Source organism: Barbus barbus (assembly GCF_936440315.1).
Source record: "Barbus barbus genome assembly, chromosome: 1".
Taxonomy (NCBI): Eukaryota; Metazoa; Chordata; class Actinopteri; order Cypriniformes; family Cyprinidae; genus Barbus; species Barbus barbus.
The window spans coordinates 25,366,512-25,388,002 of NC_136729.1; the positions used below are offsets into that span (position 1 = coordinate 25,366,512).

Genomic DNA, 21,491 nt, shown 5'->3' on the forward strand with positions numbered 1-21,491 from the left:
GATTCCTCCATCAAAGCCAGGGAACTGTCGGGGTCCGGATCCTAGCAGAGTGGACACTTTGAAAACGGCGGGAGGATAGAGTTGATAGGTTTTAATGCCTTTAATTCTAAAGCGTCTGATCGTCCTGGCGTAAATAAATCTCCTTTCAGTCGACACAGTCTCGCTGTCCCTGACCCACCGTGCATGTGGCGTCCTCCACAAACCTAATTAAGGCTCTTTAGATGGGATCAAGTTAATTGAATGCTGCTCCCATCTTGAGACCCTTTTTGGAGAAAATGGCTTCATTGACAGTCAAAGCTTTTGCCTTGTAGGCTATCTCTCTCAGTCATCCCACCTTTAAGATTTCATTGAATCGGAGAGACAAAACGCTTTTGCGTGCTTAGACCTTTTTCCACTCTACTGACGTTAAAAATATGTGATGATGCTTAAAATAGTTTAATAATAGTTGGCTTTTCAAATGCAAGAAAGTGCCACAGGTGCATTTTCACTTTCACAAATACAAAGCATTTTTTCTCCGTGAAAACTCGCATTTAGACTGCCTCTCAGACATGTCAGCCCAGATTATATTTCATTAACATCACGGATCCAACGCATTTTCTCAAATTGGTTTGTGACCAGTTGTCAGTAACTTTTACGAAAGGGGTAAAAATAAAATAAAAAAAATCTTGTCTGCACTGTTACGAATTGTTATAAATACAATTTCTTCATGTTTGATGTGGAATAAGTACGTTATATATATATTAATTAACTATTTCATTGACTCATTGAATAACATTTTTACAAAAATAAAAAAATGTTTTATTTTTGTAAAAATATGTATGAGTAATATTATGCATTATGCTATCTATATTTTATTTTGTTAAACCCTGACAGGAATCCATGAATGAAGGCTACATGCATAAACTTCTTTCACTGTCTTTGTTCCAAGTTGTTCATTTTATGCCAATTAAATTGTTGTAGTGTGTGTTAGGGACAGATGTTATTTAAATGTTCACTTTGTGTTATGGCCAGTTTGTTCTGACCTTCATTTTACTAAAACGAAGTTAGAAATAGAATATTCTACAAAACTAATCTGATTTTGAAGTGATTTAGTTAGAATTGGTACGAGATTAAAAAGTAGAAATTGTTTTCGTTTTTCTATTAATGACTTCAAAATTGTAGGCAACTTTCTTTAACTTAAAATAAATGTATTTTAAATTTAATTGCGTATCTTAATGTTTTAAACATTACTGAAAGGTTGATTTCTTTAAACTAACACAAATAAGCTTAATCCTTGCTTTATTCTGAATTTCTGTTCAGATAATGTCAATCTATACCAATTTAACACTGTAACATGACCAGAATTCGTTAATAATATCTAGTAACCTATCAATTCATGCTCTCACTTCCAGTTCATTCGAGAAAAAAGTAAACTATTTGAATAACATTATTAATAGACATGCCATTTCAAGAAATTATTCTCCGATTTCCTTTTATAGAATTTGTAAATTTACTTGGGAGTTTGCTAAATAACAGCTAAAATAATTATTAGACGTTTTATTTATTAAATTATGCTTAAAATGTCCCTCAGATTTAGTAAAATAAGCTTTGATTGCTCGGTAGATTATTCGCCCGCTTTACTAATAAATGATGTCAAAAGCACAGTGCTAGTTCTGTTGAAAAAGCTAGGCTAGCCAATGTGCCAAAGAAATTCAAATAATCATTTCGCGAATATAGCGCCTTTCTTTTTTTCATATGCACAGTTAATGTTGGTCCCTATCTGAATATGAAAAAAATGTAGGCTAAATGTATATGCACCCTTCAGGTGCCGGGACATCTTACTTGTGACAATGACTAACAAACACTACGTGGTGGCTATACACTTATAGAGTTAAAAATAAAAATAAAAAGCATGAGAGAAGGAGCCTTATAAATGGGTATACCTACAGAAAACAATAAGAAACAATCATTTACATTAGACAGTGCCTGGTTCGCATTCTGTGGGTTACCTGTATTGATGTCTGAGCACCCTGGGTGGGTCTCAGGGCGTTATCCTAGTTTCTTCGCGGGAGTTTAGCTGCTTTGAATTCCATTGGCACCTGTTTCGCGTGCTTGTGATTGTTTACGACCCTCGCGACAAGTGTGGCGCGTGACATGTGCACAATAATTACTTCCCTAAACACTTTTCTCACTTCCACCTCACTGTGCACTTGTTGCTTAATTCACTTTAGCGTCTCTTATTTTGTAAAATAATTAGTATGTAAATACATAATAAGCACGTTACACCTAGCTCAGTCTGTCAAGTCCCCGTACACACAACAGCAAAAGGTCATAAGTTGGCGAATTAATATGTAGCCTAACAAAGCAAGTAGGCTATCAAAGAAAAAAGGGGGGCTGGTTATGAAAAGCACGTGATATGATAGGCTAGCCCAGGGCTCCTCAAATCTTACCCTGGAGGTCCAATCTGCTGCAGAGTTTAGCTCCAACCCTGGAAAAAACTCACCTAGGCTACCTGTGATTTTCTAACGATCTTGAAGACTCTGATTAGCACCAGGTGTGTTTGATTAGGGTTAGAGCTAAACTCTGCAGGAATGGTCCAGATTTGAGGATCCCTGGTTAGCCTATCGTGTCACAATTTAAGTGCCATTTGTATCTAAGTTTCGGGGGGGTTCCCGGCTTGGATACTCTCTGTGTGTGGCATCACTAATCATATCTTAAGGTTCAGCAAGCAAGCGTATATATAGAGAAGAGGCTGATTCCATGTGTCGCGTGCCCCACCTTTAACCTAACCCCTAAGATATTTATTTTGACCACAGCTGAGATGAGAGGACTTTCTGAAACGAGGCCTTTTACCAGTTGCCAATCATGGTAAGGCATGGACCTGATATGCGGCCAAAGGTCCCAGGCGTGTTTCCTGCGATTACGTTTAAAGTTTTGAATGCAGAATAAATTCTACCTCAGATATTTTCAGAGTAGCTTGGGTATTTTTTACCCCAGTGTCCCTTCCAGTGCCTCTCTGAGAAAGTTGGAGTCCTCTTTTGTGCGTCTGTACTCGACCGGAACCTGCTCCGTCCACAGCTGCTCTCCTGCTTTGTGATGGGGAAAGCGTTATTTCGCCATCTTTCACACACTAATCTATTATCTCCACTTCCCTGTTTTTGCACTTCGTATTCTTCATTCAGTTTTAAAATATTCCGGTACATAAGCTGCCTGGTTTGACATCACTTGTCAAAAAAGGTTTCAAAGGAGAAATCTCTGCACAGTGTTTGGAAGAAACAACGAACCGTTTTCGTCGTCATGTCTAAATTCGACTTGTAGATTGAATTTTCTAAATATTTCAGATGAACTAACGGATGAAAATGTGTGAATGAACGTGACTGTCTCTCGATAAACGTTCAATAACGCACTTGGGTTAGAAATCAAGGCTGTGATCGCTGTTTGACTATTGTCTCCATCCTTCTGCTGCTCGTATTAAAGGAGAGCATTTAATGACGAGGTGACTGAATATGATGGGTATCTAGGGTTACTAAATTATTTGCGAAGGGTTAGTTGTTTGTATGTTTAAAGATCTCTTCTTGAGTGAGTTAAAAACAGGGTTAAAAAAGAAATTAATAATTGGTGCATCGATTGATTGATTGATTGATTTTTAAATATATTAATTGAGATTAATTGGCCTATAATGTGGGAATTAAAACACTAGGCATGAAATTGTCGTTGTTGCCTGCAAGTTATTTTAAGGTTTTAAAGTTTTGACTTACAAGAAAGGGAATAACTGTATCTTTAAATTATACTGCTTTTTAAAACAATATATTTTACAAAATGTATTCATTTTCTTTTCATAAATGTGGCTTTTTTGGTTGCACATTATTTAATAATCACTAAAGTGTATTGTGAACTGTTAACAGCTCATGAATCAGATAAAATCATCATTTTCTATGTGTCCCAGGCTGTACAAGCATTTGAGGGGCTGGAATGGCACTAGAAATATATTAAAAGGGGTCCCTGCAAAATATTTCGGTCAAATGACTAATTATAAAATCTCTGGCATCAAATTACATTATCTAAAAGTGACATGGCAGAATGCCATAAAAAGGCCACTGACCTCAAGGTAAATTTCTTTTTACATAATTTTTTTTTTCCATTGAAAATTCAAACTATATAATTGAAAATAAAAGCAGTGTTTTGAAGAAAATAAAATAAATTGTATTCATTTGTAATGAATAATGTATTACTTAATTACAAGTAAAGTATATTACTTTTATATTCCTTTCTACAGTTTGAGTATAACATGCAGCTGATATGAAATAGATGGAAATGTACAGTATGGAATCTCTTCCTCATCGTTTTTTAAAATAACAGTAGATAAAGCTACACAATTATTTGATCCTTATCCTATTTTTTATTTGTTTGTTTTTTTGCATTTTTATCATTAATTAGACATATAGTTTAAAACAAATCCCTGAACAACAGAGTTTGCAGCACTGGCCTATAGAATGTGTCTTCATGTGCTTGATTAGGTTGTAATAGTGGCAGGCCTAACGGCAATCAGCAGACAGTTAATCCCAGACCGTAATGCCATGTGTATTTCATTTGCACTGTAAAGGATTTGTGCGGATCAGACGCTTCATGTGTCACCACCTGATATTTACTTTTCTGACTGCAGCCATCGCAGAACTGTGAAATTCATTCCACCGCATTCAAGAGAGAAGTGTGTTTGATTTCCATTTGTACAATCCCTGAAGAATATCAGTTGTAATCTTCATTATATGACATTGTTGATATAAAGTACCCCGGTAATAAATGACTGACCTAATCTCTATATTGTCATCACTCTTCATTCCCTTCATACACCTGCAGATCACAACTAGTATATTTCTTCCAAAGAATTTTGGAGACCCGTTTGATATTTGTGAGACTAGAATGTGAATGGCAAATAAGATCAACTGTAAAAATATATCTTTTTTTTTCTGAAGGGAAGGGGGTTATGCTATAAGTGTTCTTGTCTTGTGATCGACCATGGAATCCATAAACCAATTAGAACAAGCAGGGCTGAATCAGACTGACTGAGGCGAATGGAAGTCCTGGTCAGTTGTGAGGGGTGAGACATGTTTAAATGCCAGAATGACATTTGAATGGCATCGTGGGCAATTTGGACTGAAATGGTGCTCTGTTTTTTTTTTTTTTGCACCCTCCTGTAACACCGTCGCTGGTCTGTGTCCCATTAGGTCTAATTCTTCAATTCATTATCTTGCTACCCTCAAAGATTGAGTGAGACGGTGATGAGACAATGAGCGAGAGATACCGAACGAGAGAATGGAGAGAGATTGCCATTGTGGTTTAACATGCACACGTCAATCCCCAAAATCAGTGACAGTGTTGACTGAGGCACAAATTATTTCACAGCCTGGCGGTCCAATTTAAGATCATTTTGTTGGTTGAAAAAGGCGGTGATTAATTTTGTCTATGTTTTTATTCTGTTTTTGTCCAACTGTGCATGTTTCTATACGACTGCATCTTTTCAGGTGCAAGACCTTTAGGAGGGCTTGTGTACTCTGTGTAATCTATATTTTCTTAGTGTCTCGGTCTCTTTTATCATTAACATATTCTATCTTCTCTCTCTCTTTTTTCTGTATCCCCCCACTCCCCTTCATCTCTTCTCCACTTCCCTGTCCTCTTGTACTCCTGTGCTAGTTCAGTCAGAAGCCAAAGAAATGTCAGGGGTGAGTTCAATAAGTCTGGGTAATTGCGATTCTGTCTTCTCGTCCGTTCGACTGAATCATCTTCCATTAGAGGAGCGGTGGGGGGGCCCTTACCCAGGGCCAAAGAGCAATCTAAATCCTCAACGCCTGTTAAAGCCTCTGCAAGTCATCTCCATACAAACACATGGAAAATCCACCAACACGCCCAAACATTTATTTTGTTGTTCTCTATCTTTTGCCTGTACCTTTCTTTTTCCCTACAGAATGGTTGATGTAAACTTTTACTGAAAAGAACTTGCAGATTTTTTAGGAACAGACTTCCAGAGCAACCTGAGGTTAAGTGTCATGCTCAAGAGCAAAATAAAGTATGGTAGAAAAATGTATTTTTAATGTATTGACCAAGGTTCAAATCTCAGCCGCAACACTTTCACCGACAGAAATTAATTGAGTGCAATTCTGATACAACTTCACACTTTCTTTATTCTTTTATTTCTTTATTTAACAAGTGTTGCTGATTTTGTTGTGACTACCAGAAATGTACTTTAAACATTGCTAAAAAGCTGTTTTGTTGTGGTGTTGAAATTTCCCTCATTTTCACTTGTCCTTTGAAATATCTGGCTTTTGTATTAGATGTGAAGGGACATCTCTAATACACAATGACATGCTTGCCACTGTTGAAGTTTGACTAGGAACAGGCAGTGTTCATGCTACCAGGAGGGGTCCCTCTTTAATGTAATGTGGTAGTGTTGAAAAATGTGCAATACTGCCATCTGCTGATATGAATTGGAACCAAATTTATGAAAGTGTTCCTTGAAGCGTCAAAATGTCAGTTTACCCAGTATTGCTATAATAAATTTCAAGTACGTGCAAGACACAACGCAATTTATTTCTTCACTATTATTGGTCATCTTAATTTACCGTTGGTATATGAATTTGACTAAGTATCCAAAAACACACGAGGAGCATTCTACTGATTGTATTGGCTAATGTCAAGTATATTTATATGCTATCGGAAATGAGTGTTTAAAAGGGTAGAAAAATTGGGATGTATGTATTTCTTCCTATATACTTCTATATTTATATTTAGATTAAACAAATATGCGTTTTTAATAATTTCAAAAAGAAAAAAAATTTAAATCTTTAAAAAGGAAAGAAAAAATAATTCTAAACATAGTAGCAGCGATCATTTGCATTTTATGGCACACCAGGATTCATTATTTAAACATTCATTTTACATGCAGTTGGACATCTCATGTTTGCTCTTGACTTTGAAGACAATATAATGTGGTAGGTTAAACTGTACTAGGGAATATGTTTGAATATGTCTGATGTCTTTTGTGTGTAAGAATATACATTCTAAAAATACAAATTAAAGAATGGGTAAAAGATTATCAAGAATGTGCTTTCATACATTTACATGCATGGCCAATCCTAATTGCTGATATAAAGAGAGGAGGATAAGTTGTCTCAGATCCTTCTTCATAGGTCCAAACTGAGGGGAAGAGAAAGTGAGGGGAGAAGGATTTATTTGGAAAAAAAAAACATGTTGATCAGTTTGATGTCTGAAATTACAAAATTAAGATCATCTTTTTTTTGTGTTTATTTGTGTACACACTAAATATATAACTGAAAACAACATTTTGTTCACACATAAAATGTACTGAAAATGTTTTTAATATCACCAACTACTTCTTCCTCTTGTTTGATTCCAAGCCATTTGCCTTAATCCCTCAATGTAACCAGGTTAACAATAACAATAAACCCTATGAAGTAATATTAAAATTTGGTCTTGGTATTAATGAAAACCCATGCAGTTTTTATGCTTAGCCCACAAATTTCAAGAGTGAACGAATAACTCCATTGACCATTGTACAACACACGATTTTATTGAATTTCATTCATTGAACCAAAAACAGTATAAATGAAGTGGTAAAGACACACTCACTCCTAGAAACACATTGCATTTCTCACTCCCCTCTAAATAAAGCTTTCATTCAGTTTAACATCTCTCCTTCCCTGAAGCACAGATGTTCAGAAAGAGCCTGTTACTCCTGAGAACAACGTTTTATCACTCTTTTAAAACATTCCCTCATGTTCTTCTTCAGACATTCCCAAAATACAACACACAGCATTCTCTTAAAATGATTTTTCCAGCTTACTTCTGCTAGTAAAGACACAGAACATGTTTTTTTCCCCCAGAACAGTGGAAATGGTCATTGGTATCAGTTGCAACATTATCGTTTGTGTGTGACTTTTCCTTTTTTTTTTTCTTCTTTTTTTTTATGAGTCTGCTGTCATGTTACATTTTCACAAAGATGTATAAACAATGTGTTTATTGCTGGTATTTAGCTATACTGCATACGAGTCGTCTGGGGTACCTTAACATTATAAAAAGTAATAAATATGAAAGAATACCAGGCTCAAAGAAACTGATTGCACTTCATTTGCTAAGACCACCAAACCTACACACTAGCCCAGTGATTCCTCTTATATTAGATATAGAAGCGGCTACAGGTGATAAGCAATACACAATGAATAAAGTACAAAGAAAAAGAAAAATTACTGTACTGAGAGGAAGTGACAAAAGCACTTAATTCTATTATACAAAGGCAATCACAGATTGCAAACCTTTGAGGCCGCGGTACAAATGTCTTCTGGACGTTTAGTTATCCCAAGTTTCCAACCTTTTGATTTAGAAACCTTTAAATTGACTTCATTACACCATTTTTGTGAGTTTACATTAATACAAATAGGAGCATCCTTGATGTGTTAACTTATGTTTGATTCTTATTTCAAGGTGCCACTTAATTTCTTGAAAACAAATGTTTCTAGTTTTACTTTTGGTCTGCGTTAGCAACAAAGTATGATAAAAACCACAATCAATTCAGTCAGTATAATACGCTAACCAGTCGGCACAAATGTGATTGGCAAATCAAACTTCTCTGGTATTCAAAATAACACTCAAGGTTGTTCAGTCTGTATGAGAGACTCGCAGTGCTGCGAGTGTTTTTTTTTTTTTTTTAATAAAACTACAACAAATCCTATATAGACAGTACTTTGGATAGTTTAGGTAATTTGCACAGTCTTAAATTTGTTTCCCTTTGATTTCTCTTTCGGTTCTCCAGCACAAAGTAAAACAAAAGAAGTGTGCACTTCCACACAGAGCACTTCTTTTTTTCCCTGGCCTTATCCACAGGGACCAGCACACACACCCATTCGTATACACAAAGTTTCACCACTACTCACCACTCACCTTCAGTGAAAGTGAAGCTAGTTATGATTTTGTACAGTCCAATAGTGGCACTCCAGCAACCTGGTAATAAGGAGTCTGACATTACCAGTAACACTACTGCAAGGAGCTGTAACGACGATAACGCTGATGGTAGTAATGAATGCCAGGGGGATTCTTTTGGCTGTTCAAAAGTGCAGTTCATGGCACACTGGGCCAGTTCAGACCAACCTGCTCTTTGATTTCTTGTATCATTACAAAGAGGAGCAAAATTAAGAGCAGAAGTAACGCTTGGATAGAAACCAGGAACACCCAATATAGAGTCTCAGTTTGAAGGCCTTCTGTTTTGGCACTCTTTGAAGCTTGCTTCATGACCTCTGACACCCACTTAGTCATTATGAGGCTTCTCAGTTGAGCCCTGTGGAGAAACAGATAGTCAGTTAGTAAAGAAAATGCAGTGTGTGCACATCTCGCATAAACAAACAGATTAAAACAAAATGGAAAGAGCTTGATTTGCATTCATCGCCTAATTATTATAGAATAAAGGAACAGGCATAAACTGTACCACTGTGCAAAATACCTACAAATACATTTTAGTTACTTACTTTCTAACTACCTAAATACAGTATGTTCAAGCACCACAGGTGTGCATTTAAAAAGTTTTTTTCACAAAGCTGAAGCTGCTCCTGTTAAAGCCCACTTAGCCCCTCAAATTGTGGCTATAATTAGTATGCACTATATATATATATATATATGACAAGCCTTGTATATGCACAAATTATACAAGGCTTGTGTGGATGTGGCGCCCTGTAAAATATGATAGCCCTTCATAGGCCAACACTCTCTCATATGCCACACTCATGGGCAGCTGGCCAGTCTCCAAAAAGAGCAATCTCTAAGAGACCATTTAATCCTCCAAAACCAAACAGTTTATAGTGCAAACAGTTTAAATGGTAATCATTACACTGTCTTTGCCATTGTTTGAATGGTGTTGGTTACTATTAGATGTGCAATCTTAATTCTAGAGTTATATTTAGAAGATATAGCCATCTATAGACTACAAAATAGAAATTCACAGCCACATCAATGGTCTCTATTCAGTATATTCAGATAGATCCAGTTTGACAGTCCACTGCATCTCTTAACTGGCCACTTCATAAAGAAAGAGAAAAATACTAACACAGCACTAATCCCAGCTGGTCAAGCAAAATCAGCCGGTGCCAACTCGAAAACAAAAAACACCCAGGAAAAACATGTAGAATGCACCAATTAGAGCCAGTAAAGCACTTTGTTTACCATCTCTCTGACCATTAGCATGAAAAACAAGGAGCGTAATCTGCTTTCACGCCCTTATTGAGTAAGAACGAGGTTATGTCAGCAAGACAAAGAGGCACAGCTGACTGAGAAGGCTTGGAGGGGATGGCACAAACATGCCTCAGACTACAATCAGCAGCTAATTAAGATGTCCAGGCATGACGTTTTAGCCCAGCACTGGAAACTGTTAACAATCTCATCACTAAAAAGCAATGCACTTGATAGAAAAGCAATTTTTCCACACATTTCTAGTCAAATTTAGGTGTGCTGTAAAAAATGCTAAAAGTACAGTCTAGATCCCTAGTTTGCCACATAAACATCTATATTTCCAAATCGAACATCTAACAGCTATAAAAGTTACAGGGCAAACTGTCTATTTTTTTTTTTTTTTTAGGAAACTGGTGGTCCTTACAAAAACGAAAGCTAAATTTCGTTAAAATACCACTTGAATCCCAACCACGTCTGAATCAGTTTATGAAATCACTTATGTTAACGGCCATATCTCAAATGTTGTTTAGAAAACTAATCTTGTCTGAATACTTGCATGTTAAATTGTACACACTCAAATTGTTGTATAATAATAATCTGGCTCCAAGTCTGATTTGTTTCCTAAAAGATTCAGGCTGCCTGGTTATTTTATACATTTACACCAAGTGCTGTGAACAGCTGATGAACCATTCCAAGATATTCAGTTTCACTTTTGCTTCTGTATGTGTGCCCCATTTAAGTTTCATTTCTGAAAGTGCTGCCTGGCCTAGTGCAGAACACTCCAGGAAACTCAAGACAATACATAAGTAATCTAAAAGAGGTACTTTCCTAAAATGATTCCACTGAATATAAAGGACAGGAAAAGGGTTTGGTGAGCAGAAAATATGGGGGAAAGTTTCTTACCATAGCTAGCTGTCGGCCGATGTTTCCTACTGTCACTCCACCAGAAAAGAATATACAAGGCAGCCACGAACGTACATACAAGAAGTCTGGAGACGTATACCTGAGAAACATTAAAAGAAATGCACTGAATCAACTCGCAAATAACGTCCAACAACTGTTAATCTATGAGGGGAAAATGACACATTCAGACATTTACAAAAATCTCATATCTGATTACTAAACATGCAATATAAATACAGAAGTGAGCCTGTGACTCGGCTGTCACTTGGTAGTTGATGATTTATGACACACTGTTTTCGACTGCAATGTCTCAACTTGTGTGAGCCATAACTTACTGGTAGATGCCATTGTAGACCAGCAGCTGAGCAATGAGGGTGGCTAGAAAAGCAGTGGTCAGCCCTAGACCAAAGCCACTCCTGGAACGGTCAAACGTCCACCAGAGGCCCAGAGACAGGGCAGACAGAGTTAGTGAAAGCTGCACATTATTAGCAAAGTCCAGTTTCTGTGAGGTACTTTGACTTAAGGGAAATACGAGTTAGTTCTAGGTTAGAACTTTCCTTAAATAAATGTTAAACATTTAGAGACTGAATGTGTGATAACTGAAGGGCTTACTGGTATTTGAGGAAATCGGTTTCTGTGTAATTCCAGTAATAATAATAATATATTTTTTGATTAAAGGCTGGAATACACTTCATGACTTTAGCCCATATTTTTGCACAACATCCTCAATCCACAACATCCTCAGTTGTTTGATGTATGATGCCTAATATTTTTGAAAACTATTCAGAAAGGTTGTGTGGTGTATTACCCTTAAAACAACAAATCTCAAAACAGATTAAAAGTTTTTATGGTCCACACTGGCTACAGTTTCATGGTAAGGATACAGCACTGGCGTGATTGATGCCCACAAAAACAGCAATGCAGCGCATCACACTTGCCCACTCCCGCTTAAACTTGTGTGGTTCTCCAAGATGGTGGTCCAAGCAGGGGTACAACAGACCAACCACAGCTGAGGAAAGAGAAAACATAAGTGCTTTAAACAACAGTAACTCTTCAAAAACACGAGAAGAAAAAAAAAAACACATTTGATGTCCGAATCTAATTTGTATTGTTTGTTTGACTGCTTAACTTGTGTTTTAGCCATTAACCGAGTAACATGAGTGAAAGTTCACAAAAATCTATTTTCTACAGTAAAAGACGCAGCCTGGGATGTGTCCACTATGTGGACTGTGAGGAATGCAGGGGGAGGAGTTGTGTGTGACCGAATTATTTATTAAATTCTGCTGCACACGACTTCCGTGTTTCTCTTTACTGTTAAGTGGCATGTTCTGCCTTCCAGCCAATAGCGTGCCTCCTCGCAGCTCACCCGTTCTGAGCGCAGCCAATGAAAGAGCAGCACCCCAAAGACTGACCCCAAATGCCCGGCTGTTTCCAGGGCAGCGCTAACCGATAGAGACAGAGCCCAATGTCAACAAAACTGCCCCCAAATCATCAGTATGAGGACTCTTACGTAATGCAAATACGATAGCAAAAGGCCCGCGGCAAGCAGAATGTTTTTGTCCCATCGATAGAAACAAAACAAAGACTCACCAGCAGCAGTGCCACAGCAGAGGGGGATCCACCAGGCCGACGAAAAAAGCGTGTCCAGCACTTCCTCTGGAAACAATGTAACATTTCTCTGGATCTGGAGTAAGTTCAGCACCAAAGCGAGAACTACTCCTACGATAAACAACACAAGCCCCCGTCGAATTAAGTTAGCGGACTGGAGGCTGTGCACAGAGCCGTATGCGTGGCGCAGCACTGAGGTTATGATGGACATCATCTCTCCCGTCTTACAGACAATCCAGCTGGCGCTTGACAGATCCTGCGTCTTTACACTGGGTGAACAGGAGCAGCTCCAACAGCGTTCCTCTAGTCTTGGCATTTGGCACTGAGAGAAGCGAAAACGTAATTATTAATGTGGAAAAATGTTCAAAGAAACGTTATAATAATGTCTAAAGTCAAGCTAATACGCTACAAATACTTCTAGCGCTGTAAAGCAAACTGTTCTCAGTGGAAGTAACGTTATAACGTTAGGCTGTGGAAACCCACCTTGATCCTTAGGCAGTCCTCGTCTAAACGGCAGCGCGTCGGTGCTTTTCAAAGCTATTTTGCAAAACGCTAATCTAACAGAAGACGGTTTAAGATGTGTTGTTTAGTCACATCATCTCTTCGCGAAAGGCTGCTGTCTTTTTCATTGCACAGCACAATAGTGCCACACGCGCGCTTCCTCTGCAGAAAACAAGCGCGGTCATGTCTGGTGAGTCGTGCTGGCCAATCAGAGAGCGGCGGGCCATATGACGCGAGCGCACGCCACCTCCCTCTCAGGACACGCGTTTGTTGATGTTCACTGCTGTCAGCTGTTCGTTGGCGTGTGTGTGTGTGTCTGTGTGTGTGTGTGTTTGTGTGCGTTTTGTGACAAACGGGGACATCAATTTGTATAATGACATGGGTATGACATAGGTATTACCATAGATATATGGGTATTACAAGGAGAAGGTGACTTATGAGGACATTGCCCCATGTCCCCATTTTTCAAAAAGCTTTTAAATCATACAGAATGTTTTTTTTTTAGAAAGTAAAAATGCACAGTTTCCTGTTAGGGTTAAGTTTAGGTGTAAGGTTGGTGTACTGTAGGGCAATAGCACATACAGTTTGTACAGTATAAAAGCCATTACGCCTATGGAATGTCCCCTCTTTTCATAAACAACGTGTGTGTGTGTGTGTGTGTGTGTGTGTGTGTGTGTGTGTGTGTGTGTGTGTGTGGACTGACGTAATGACAAAGAGTCATGCAAAGTTTTAAACTTCTGGATAAGGTTTAATGACGTTGCTTGGCCAAATCCTTTTCACAAAACAGTACTGCACTGATGCACTGAAGCTTGTGTACTCATAGTACATTTATTGGCTCAGAACAGAACAGAGTTCAGACTCTCACCTGAGTGGAACTACTCACCAGATAATGGATCAGATGTTTGCCCTTTGTCAAGAATGACTGTCAGCAACATACTAAACATGGTTTATCGTTCATGCGAGGTCATGTGATTGTATAGATATGCTGGTACAAAAACAACATATACGTACCTGATGTGTTGTAAGCATTGTGTCTGCCCTGTTAACCAATCGCAAACAGTAGCCTATGTCTGTCCTTCACCCAAAAACATTTTTAAAATGCTATAATTGCAGGTGCTAAAGATCCATTCATTGAGCAATTTAGCCCCATTAAGCACATGATCCCATTAAATTTTCAATTCAGTTTGATTTATTTGTGTTGTGGTTTTCACAGTACATATCGTTCCAAAGCAGCTTTACAAAAAATAGTGCCAAAGGCGACATCAGCAGTTGAAAAACTCTGAAAGATGTTAAGTAAATGAGGAAGAAACCTTGGGAGGAACAGAGAGCAGACTGAGGAAGCCTTTCTCCTAGGGCTGGCTCATATTTAAACAAATTTCTGAAAAAGCAAACACATAATCATAGATCAATTTGTAATGCTCAGAAGTGGAAAATAAACAGTTATATTGTTGAGCTGAGAGATTAACTGAAATCCATTGTGAGCGAAGTTAACATTATCTGGGTGAAAGTACCAAAACTCAAAGCTTTGGAATGTGAATGCCCTTTAACTGTTTCAGAGTGAATCGTCTTTCAAGTTAAGATTGTTTTTCTAAGTGTGGACACTTTCTTTAAAATCCTCAGGCAAGCACTAACTAAGCAATAACTGTAGTGAAGGAGTCATTCTTTTATTGATTTTGAATATTTTCTAATTTAACACTTAGTGATTGTTTTTGTTCTAGAGCTATAAAGCATTCAGTGTTCTCTCATTCTCAATTATTAACACTTGGGGAAGAAATACTGACTTTGTATAACAAAAAATCTATAGAATTAGAACTGTATTTCTGCTTGAATGCTAATACAGTGTACAGTTTTTTTTCTTTGTGCACATTATGACCTAGAAACCTAGAAGAACTGCTCTTTTAAGGTCTTTTCTAAATCTGTATAGGTCAGATGTACCACATGAAAGTTTTCCTATACACAGAGTTTCACATTTTTTAACATAATAGACAGTTAATACACACTGCTAGTGCTAGGGATGAAATCAAATGGCTAATGTTAAATGTATATTTTCTTATATGTTTAAAACATAGAATCATTTTAGGCCTATATAAAATGACTTTGTCATCTTAAAATTGATTTACGGTTTAAAAGTGAAGCAAATGAAGGAAACTCAAGACCATTTAAATCTTTCAGTGAGTTCAGTCACTGCTCTTCAGTTAAGAATTAAGGCATGATGTGATCCATGGTTAACAAACAGGGATTATTATATTTAATTACAAACATTTAATCATTTCTAGAATAATTTTTCTTCCGTTTCTGTCTTATAGAATCTTAAGAATCTGATTTAGCCTCACAAACTGAAGGAAGATGGCATGCAGTGGCATAATGCACAGGAGGCTCATGCAAACACAGATCCTTTTTACAGGCTAGATTTAATTTTTGTCTGGTTGAGAGGACAATACACCATGCGGAAATTCTGCCCTATAGTGACTTATACTCAGCAGTGCTTTGTGGCACAACATCTGTGTGGCAATGTGTGGGAGAGAGATAACGTCTGGGGAGAGGCAGCTTTTCTGAGGAGGGGGAGTGGGTGGTACAGAAGCGTGAGGCAGACAGGAAACTCCCTACGGCCATCCTTCCTCCTCTACAACAGGCTCTTCTCATCCTTCACCGCCACGCGTACATGATTTCATACAGTTATCACAGTGCAAGGCAGGACTGCAGAGATAGAGTCCTCAAACATTTCATTGTTCTTCTCCACAGATGTTTGCAAGGATTTCAGCTAAACCCCTTTAATTTACAGACACCATTCAAAATGTAATTTCAGCTCAATTTTTTAACCGTTTTAAGACATTCATGAAAATGTCCCATCGATCACATGGTCCAGCATTTATTATATAACCCACAGTGATGATCAGTGTATTTCGATTGTGAAGTCTTTTAGCATTAATTTAACCACCTTGGCCTTAATCATTAAACTGCTTAACTAATGCTTCTTCTGGACACTTTTAAATAAAGGATCATTATCATAATCTAAATACTGGCAATGAAAGTGAGCACTAAAGAGCATGCCAAATAATTAATAGTTAAATAATTAAATAATATTATGCATATATAAAATCAATGCATAAATCAGTGGGGAAATTGACATATTTCAAAGCACCGCATATATGTAGATGTATGTACAAACACCACTGCATGTAAATGACTCGCCTTATTATTTCTCGAAGTAAAAATGTAAAAGAAAAAATCTTCTGCCTTGCCCATTTCTCTCTTACAGTCTCTCTAGACGCTTCAGCAGCAGGATGCTATGACAGATCAAATGAATCCCAGATGAAGCGTGGCAGAGATTAAGCAGCAAGTCTGGGTGGAATAGCAGCATATTCAAAATAATGAAAATGTTAAAGTGGCTGCTTTAAATTGACTCATCAGGCGAGACATCCTTATGCCCTCCCCTGACACAACATGAAGTTATGTGGTTGAAATGTTCTAATCCATCCTTTGAGACACGGGATTAAGCTCAAGGGCCAATTTTATCCTCTTTCACAGAATTTTTGGCAATACATTGCTGCGTGAATGCTTGTTGATGTTTTGCTTTTTGCTTATATAATTTTTCTGCACTCTTTTTTTTTTTTTTACTGTTAGAAAAAACTAGATCATCTTCTTTTCACATTTAGACTTCACCTTTAGAGCTCACCATTTTAAGAGATGAACCTTTATTCCATTGCTAGGATTTATCAAATGCAAAAGGGATTGCATTGCAATTTTTTTATGAAAATGCAAATCTCAATTCCTAAAATATCTCTTACAAAATTATAGTTGGTAATATCATTTTGTTTGGGTTTTGTTGGGTCCTCTAGGTCCTCTTCTATCCCTTCTGACCAAATCTGCAAAAAAATTCTGTTGATTATAAAACAAGAACAAAACAAGTACTTGAATATTTAAATTGCTAATGAGAAGAGCTCATTATTTGAATAAACACTGTTGCTGTTCTAGAATGCTCAACAGTTATCATTAGCAAGTTAATTGGAGACTAAATATTCTGGCAACAATAGCACGTAAGAGTACATCTGGAGTACAGCAAATGTAGTATGAATGTATTATAATTAGTCTGTGCTAATGATCAGATTTTCCTGCTAAAGTACAAAGGTTTTGAAAAACAACATGTAGTATGGGCTCAGTATTGTTAGCCAATCCGCTCACTGCCAAAGCACCTTGTGATTGAGCCAACCAATCACATTACAACTACATACTACATAGGGGGTGTGGCAGGCACTTGCAATGTTTTGAAGATTGCTCATTCATAAAAAAAGTAAGGTGTGGTTATAGTGCATTAAAAAGAGGAGAGGGGGAGAAGACTAAAGAGATAATACACAAGAATAGAGATAATTTACAAAATATAGTATGTATTCAAAAGCAGAACATTTTACTTTGTAATTTTCATTTAAATTTAAATTTGTTCTTTCTACAAACAATAAACCTAATTCTTTAAGAAAGTCATGGTGATATAAAGTTATTGAAGTCTTCTTATCATGGAGTTTAGAAATATGCTAATAAATCACAAATGTGCATAACATTCATAAACAGCCTTATCAGCTTGTGACCTATACATTATGTACATTCGACAGTATCTGTGTGTGTGCGTGTGTGTGTGTGTGTGTGCTGGGAGTATGTGAATTGTGCCACCTCCCAAAAATTCTGGTTAATATTTGTTCTAAAATGTTCTGCTGGAGTGTTTCTGTTATCAGATAACAACAACAGGAAGACATTAAAAAAAAACAACAAATGAGCATAACAACAGAATGCCTATTGCCTTTAGCCTGATTAACCCTAGCTATTTTTCATGTTCCGTTTTGTTACACTCTAAAAAAATCTGTAAAAATAGTACACAATATATTGTATAATTTTAAGGAATTTTTCCGTATTTATTTTTTACCGGTGTTTTACCAGTATTTTGAATTTTACACTTCATTGCATTGTGTTTTAAAGTTAACAGAAATGTCCGTAAAATAATGGATAATGTAATGTGTAATGAGCTGCCAGTACTTTTTCTGTTATTCTACGGATTTATTTTTACAGTGTACAGCAACCACAAATGAATGCATGTATGAATGATAAATATTATTTGTAGTATTAGTATTATTATCAAATAAAAATGCTAGTAAACATATTTTATTAATCTTTATTTAGATTTAAAGCTGTTTGTTATCTTACATTCATCTAAGACACCCCCCCCCGTTTATTATTTTTTTTCTTGCTATTTACAACATTCTCATACACACTGAAGGGGCTTATTTCGCGATAACTACAGGCTGCCTGTACATTATCCCGCTTATTACACGGCTACTTGCCACATAAGGAAAAAAAACTGGACATGAATATGAATTTGAAACATTTTATTGGCATATTCGTTTTAAATTAACATTTTTATCCTTCCGCGAAACGATATAGTACCACGTGACTAACATTCAAACGAATGTACGTTAGTAAGACAATTTATAACATCTACATATGAATATATATATAAGTATTTTATTTATTTACAAGTATTAAATTGCACATTTCCATTAATTGTGAATTGTGACATTGTAAATGTGGTCCCAGCGGGGATGTTGAAGTTGATGTTTTTGGTAGAGTCAGCGAAAGTTTCCTCTATGGACTTTTTGTTGATTGCACCTAAAATCACACTTATCATTAAACTATGTTGGTGATTGAATTTTATGATAAATATTATATTTAATACGAACACTTACTGCTTGCCAAGCTGTTGTCAGGATTTGATGAGAGTATAGTATACTGCTCCATTTCTGTCTGTCAGCGGTGGTCGGAGTCCAGTAAGTCTTTAAACGTTAATCTTTGTTGGCGCGGAGGGATTTTAAACATACAAGTAGTACCGGCTATGCGTTATTACTTTGGAGCGGTTATTATTTGAAAAGAACGAACCTGCAAATGTCTCAACTGACCAATCAGAATCAAGCATTCCAGAGAGCCGTGTAATAAATGGCTAGTAACAAAGACTTGAACAGTAGTGTAACGCATACCGTAAACTGCCAAATATATACATTTTTCAGGTAGGTCTCTTAAAGCATCTTGGAGACATTGCCACAGTTCTTCTGAATTTAGTCTGTCTCAGTTTGTCCTGTTTCTTCATGTCATTCCAGACAGATTGGATGATGATCAGATCAGATATCTGGCTTGTTGTCAGACAAAAATCTCACTGGATTATTACAATTAATGGCAAAATTAATATTTGGAAATGTAAACTGATATTACCTACTGACACAGCAAAAGATAGAAATAACTGACTTAAAAACATTTTTTAGCTGATGAAAATAATAGAGTTGAATTGTTTTGGCCACCACTGTAAATACCACTGCTAAATTATGTATGCTGACGAGAGTCTCAAATTAATGTTGATTGCTATTTTATTTCCTGCTGAGCGAACAGGCATGAGTCCACATATAGACAGCGATTATGTTATGAAAAAATTTCATTTGGAATCCTTTGCATAAATTATTTGAGGTGAGTAAAGCCTAAACTCAAGAATGGGCCACACGTGACTTTTGGACATTAATATAGAACATTATGTGAAAGACAACACTTTGTGATCTCATTGTGACTTGTCTCCGACCTACTGGGTGTAGATTGGTTTTTGCAGTGCACATTCATTTTAATGAGACGGAGAGGAAAGGAAAGTTATGTTGAAATATAAACGTCAAAGTTTTGATATGATGACGATGAACACTGATTTGATCAAACAATAGCCTTGATGAAAGAAGCAGGACTCTGAACATGTCTGGTTATTACGCAATAAGCCTTTAATGCTCTTTAATCTTTTCATGACTATTGCTGGATGCGAATCATCGAAATTATGAGGTGATGATATAAATCTTCAATTATACCAACAGAGAACATAGGTGACCGTCGAGAGGTTGACTGTAGTTCATGTATCAGCCAGGAGAGGGCAGGCGCACAAACCCTTAGCCTATAATTTGATCAAACGGAGCTTTCTTTCTTTCTTTCTTTCTGTGAGTCTCGCGCAAACACATATGTACACAGACCCACAAGCAACATCTGGCCTTTTATGGCACAACGCTCCTTCAGCAAAGAACAACAGAGATGCTAATTGATAACATTTGAAGATAATTACAGCAATTATTTCTTAAGTTCACTTGGGCAATAATTGAGGCTTGTTGTAGATTCATGACCTTTATAGACAATAGAACTGCACGGATAAGCTATTTACAATGCATTCATATCAATTACTTAAATGCACTAATAAAACAATGACAGTCTACAAGCTTTGAACTGCTTGATATGATGGAAATCATCAGGCTGCTGGATTTACATGAATAAACTATAAAGCCATTTTAATCAATTTCCAGTTACCCAATTAATTTCAGAGCTAAATATGTTGGAAAAGTGATTCAGTTTTGAATGAGAAATTGCACTTGTTTAAGATAATTTAAGACACTGGGTTTTATTCCTGGTGAAGAGTCATAAATATTGAAGAAAAAAGTTATCCTTGCTCTGTCATCTCAGGTTTCTTTAGTGACTACAATGCTTTTAGGATGCATGAAGTTGAAAGCTGGTTATCAGCATTGTTACATCCATTTACAAAGCCGTTTCTACATTTCATGTAATTGAGCATGTGTTTCACATTATGAAGAAATAGACTGGTGAAAGAATATCCCTAAAAACAATAGGTGCAGTTGTTGCCACATTATCAGTGCAGTTAGGCTATGCCATGACAAATTATATATAGTGTCTCTTTACACTTGTGATTTTGAGCTGTCCTTATCTGAGAAAATGTAAATGAATTATTAAATCAACCATGAGTCAAAAAGAGAGGTGTGCTTCCATGTCTGAAATGCAGTGACAGAATTTGGACTCCCTGGCTAATATGGATGAATGAACACTTCAATTGAAAATGACAAACCTTATTAATCTTACTTAGCAGTGGATGTTTCCCGGTGATTTATTGATTAGTTACTTGTTATTGGTTATTTTCACAATAAATCCATGTCTAAAATTTCACAAAAAGAAAAATCCACTATATCTATCTATCTATCTATCTATCTATCTATCTATCTATCTATCTATCTATCTATCTGTCTATCTGTCTATCTGTCTGTCTGTCTGTCTGTCTGTCTGTCTGTCTGTCTGTCTGTCTGTGTCTTTCTACTTAGTATATATACAGTGCCCTCCAAAAGTATTGGAACAGTAAAGACAAAATTGCTCTGTTGGCTGTGGAGCCAAGACATTTACAAATATGATTAAAAGATGAATAT

At 36.7% G+C, this 21,491-nt stretch overlaps 1 protein-coding gene across 1 annotated transcript; it reads right to left on the minus strand.

The window, feature by feature from the left end:
* Positions 1-7,540: 7,540 nt before the first annotated feature.
* Positions 7,541-13,423, minus strand: LOC306868909 (insulin-induced gene 1 protein-like). Its single transcript, XM_079415380.1, has 6 exons — positions 13,204-13,423; positions 12,703-13,042; positions 11,997-12,121; positions 11,448-11,614; positions 11,113-11,212; positions 7,541-9,325 (listed from the first exon to the last, which is right to left on the minus strand). The coding sequence occupies exons 2-6, from the start codon at positions 13,034-13,036 to the stop codon at positions 9,296-9,298; spliced, it is 756 nt and encodes a 251-aa protein (XP_079271506.1). The 5' UTR covers positions 13,037-13,042; positions 13,204-13,423; the 3' UTR covers positions 7,541-9,295.
* Between the last annotated feature and the right edge of the window lie 8,068 nt (positions 13,424-21,491).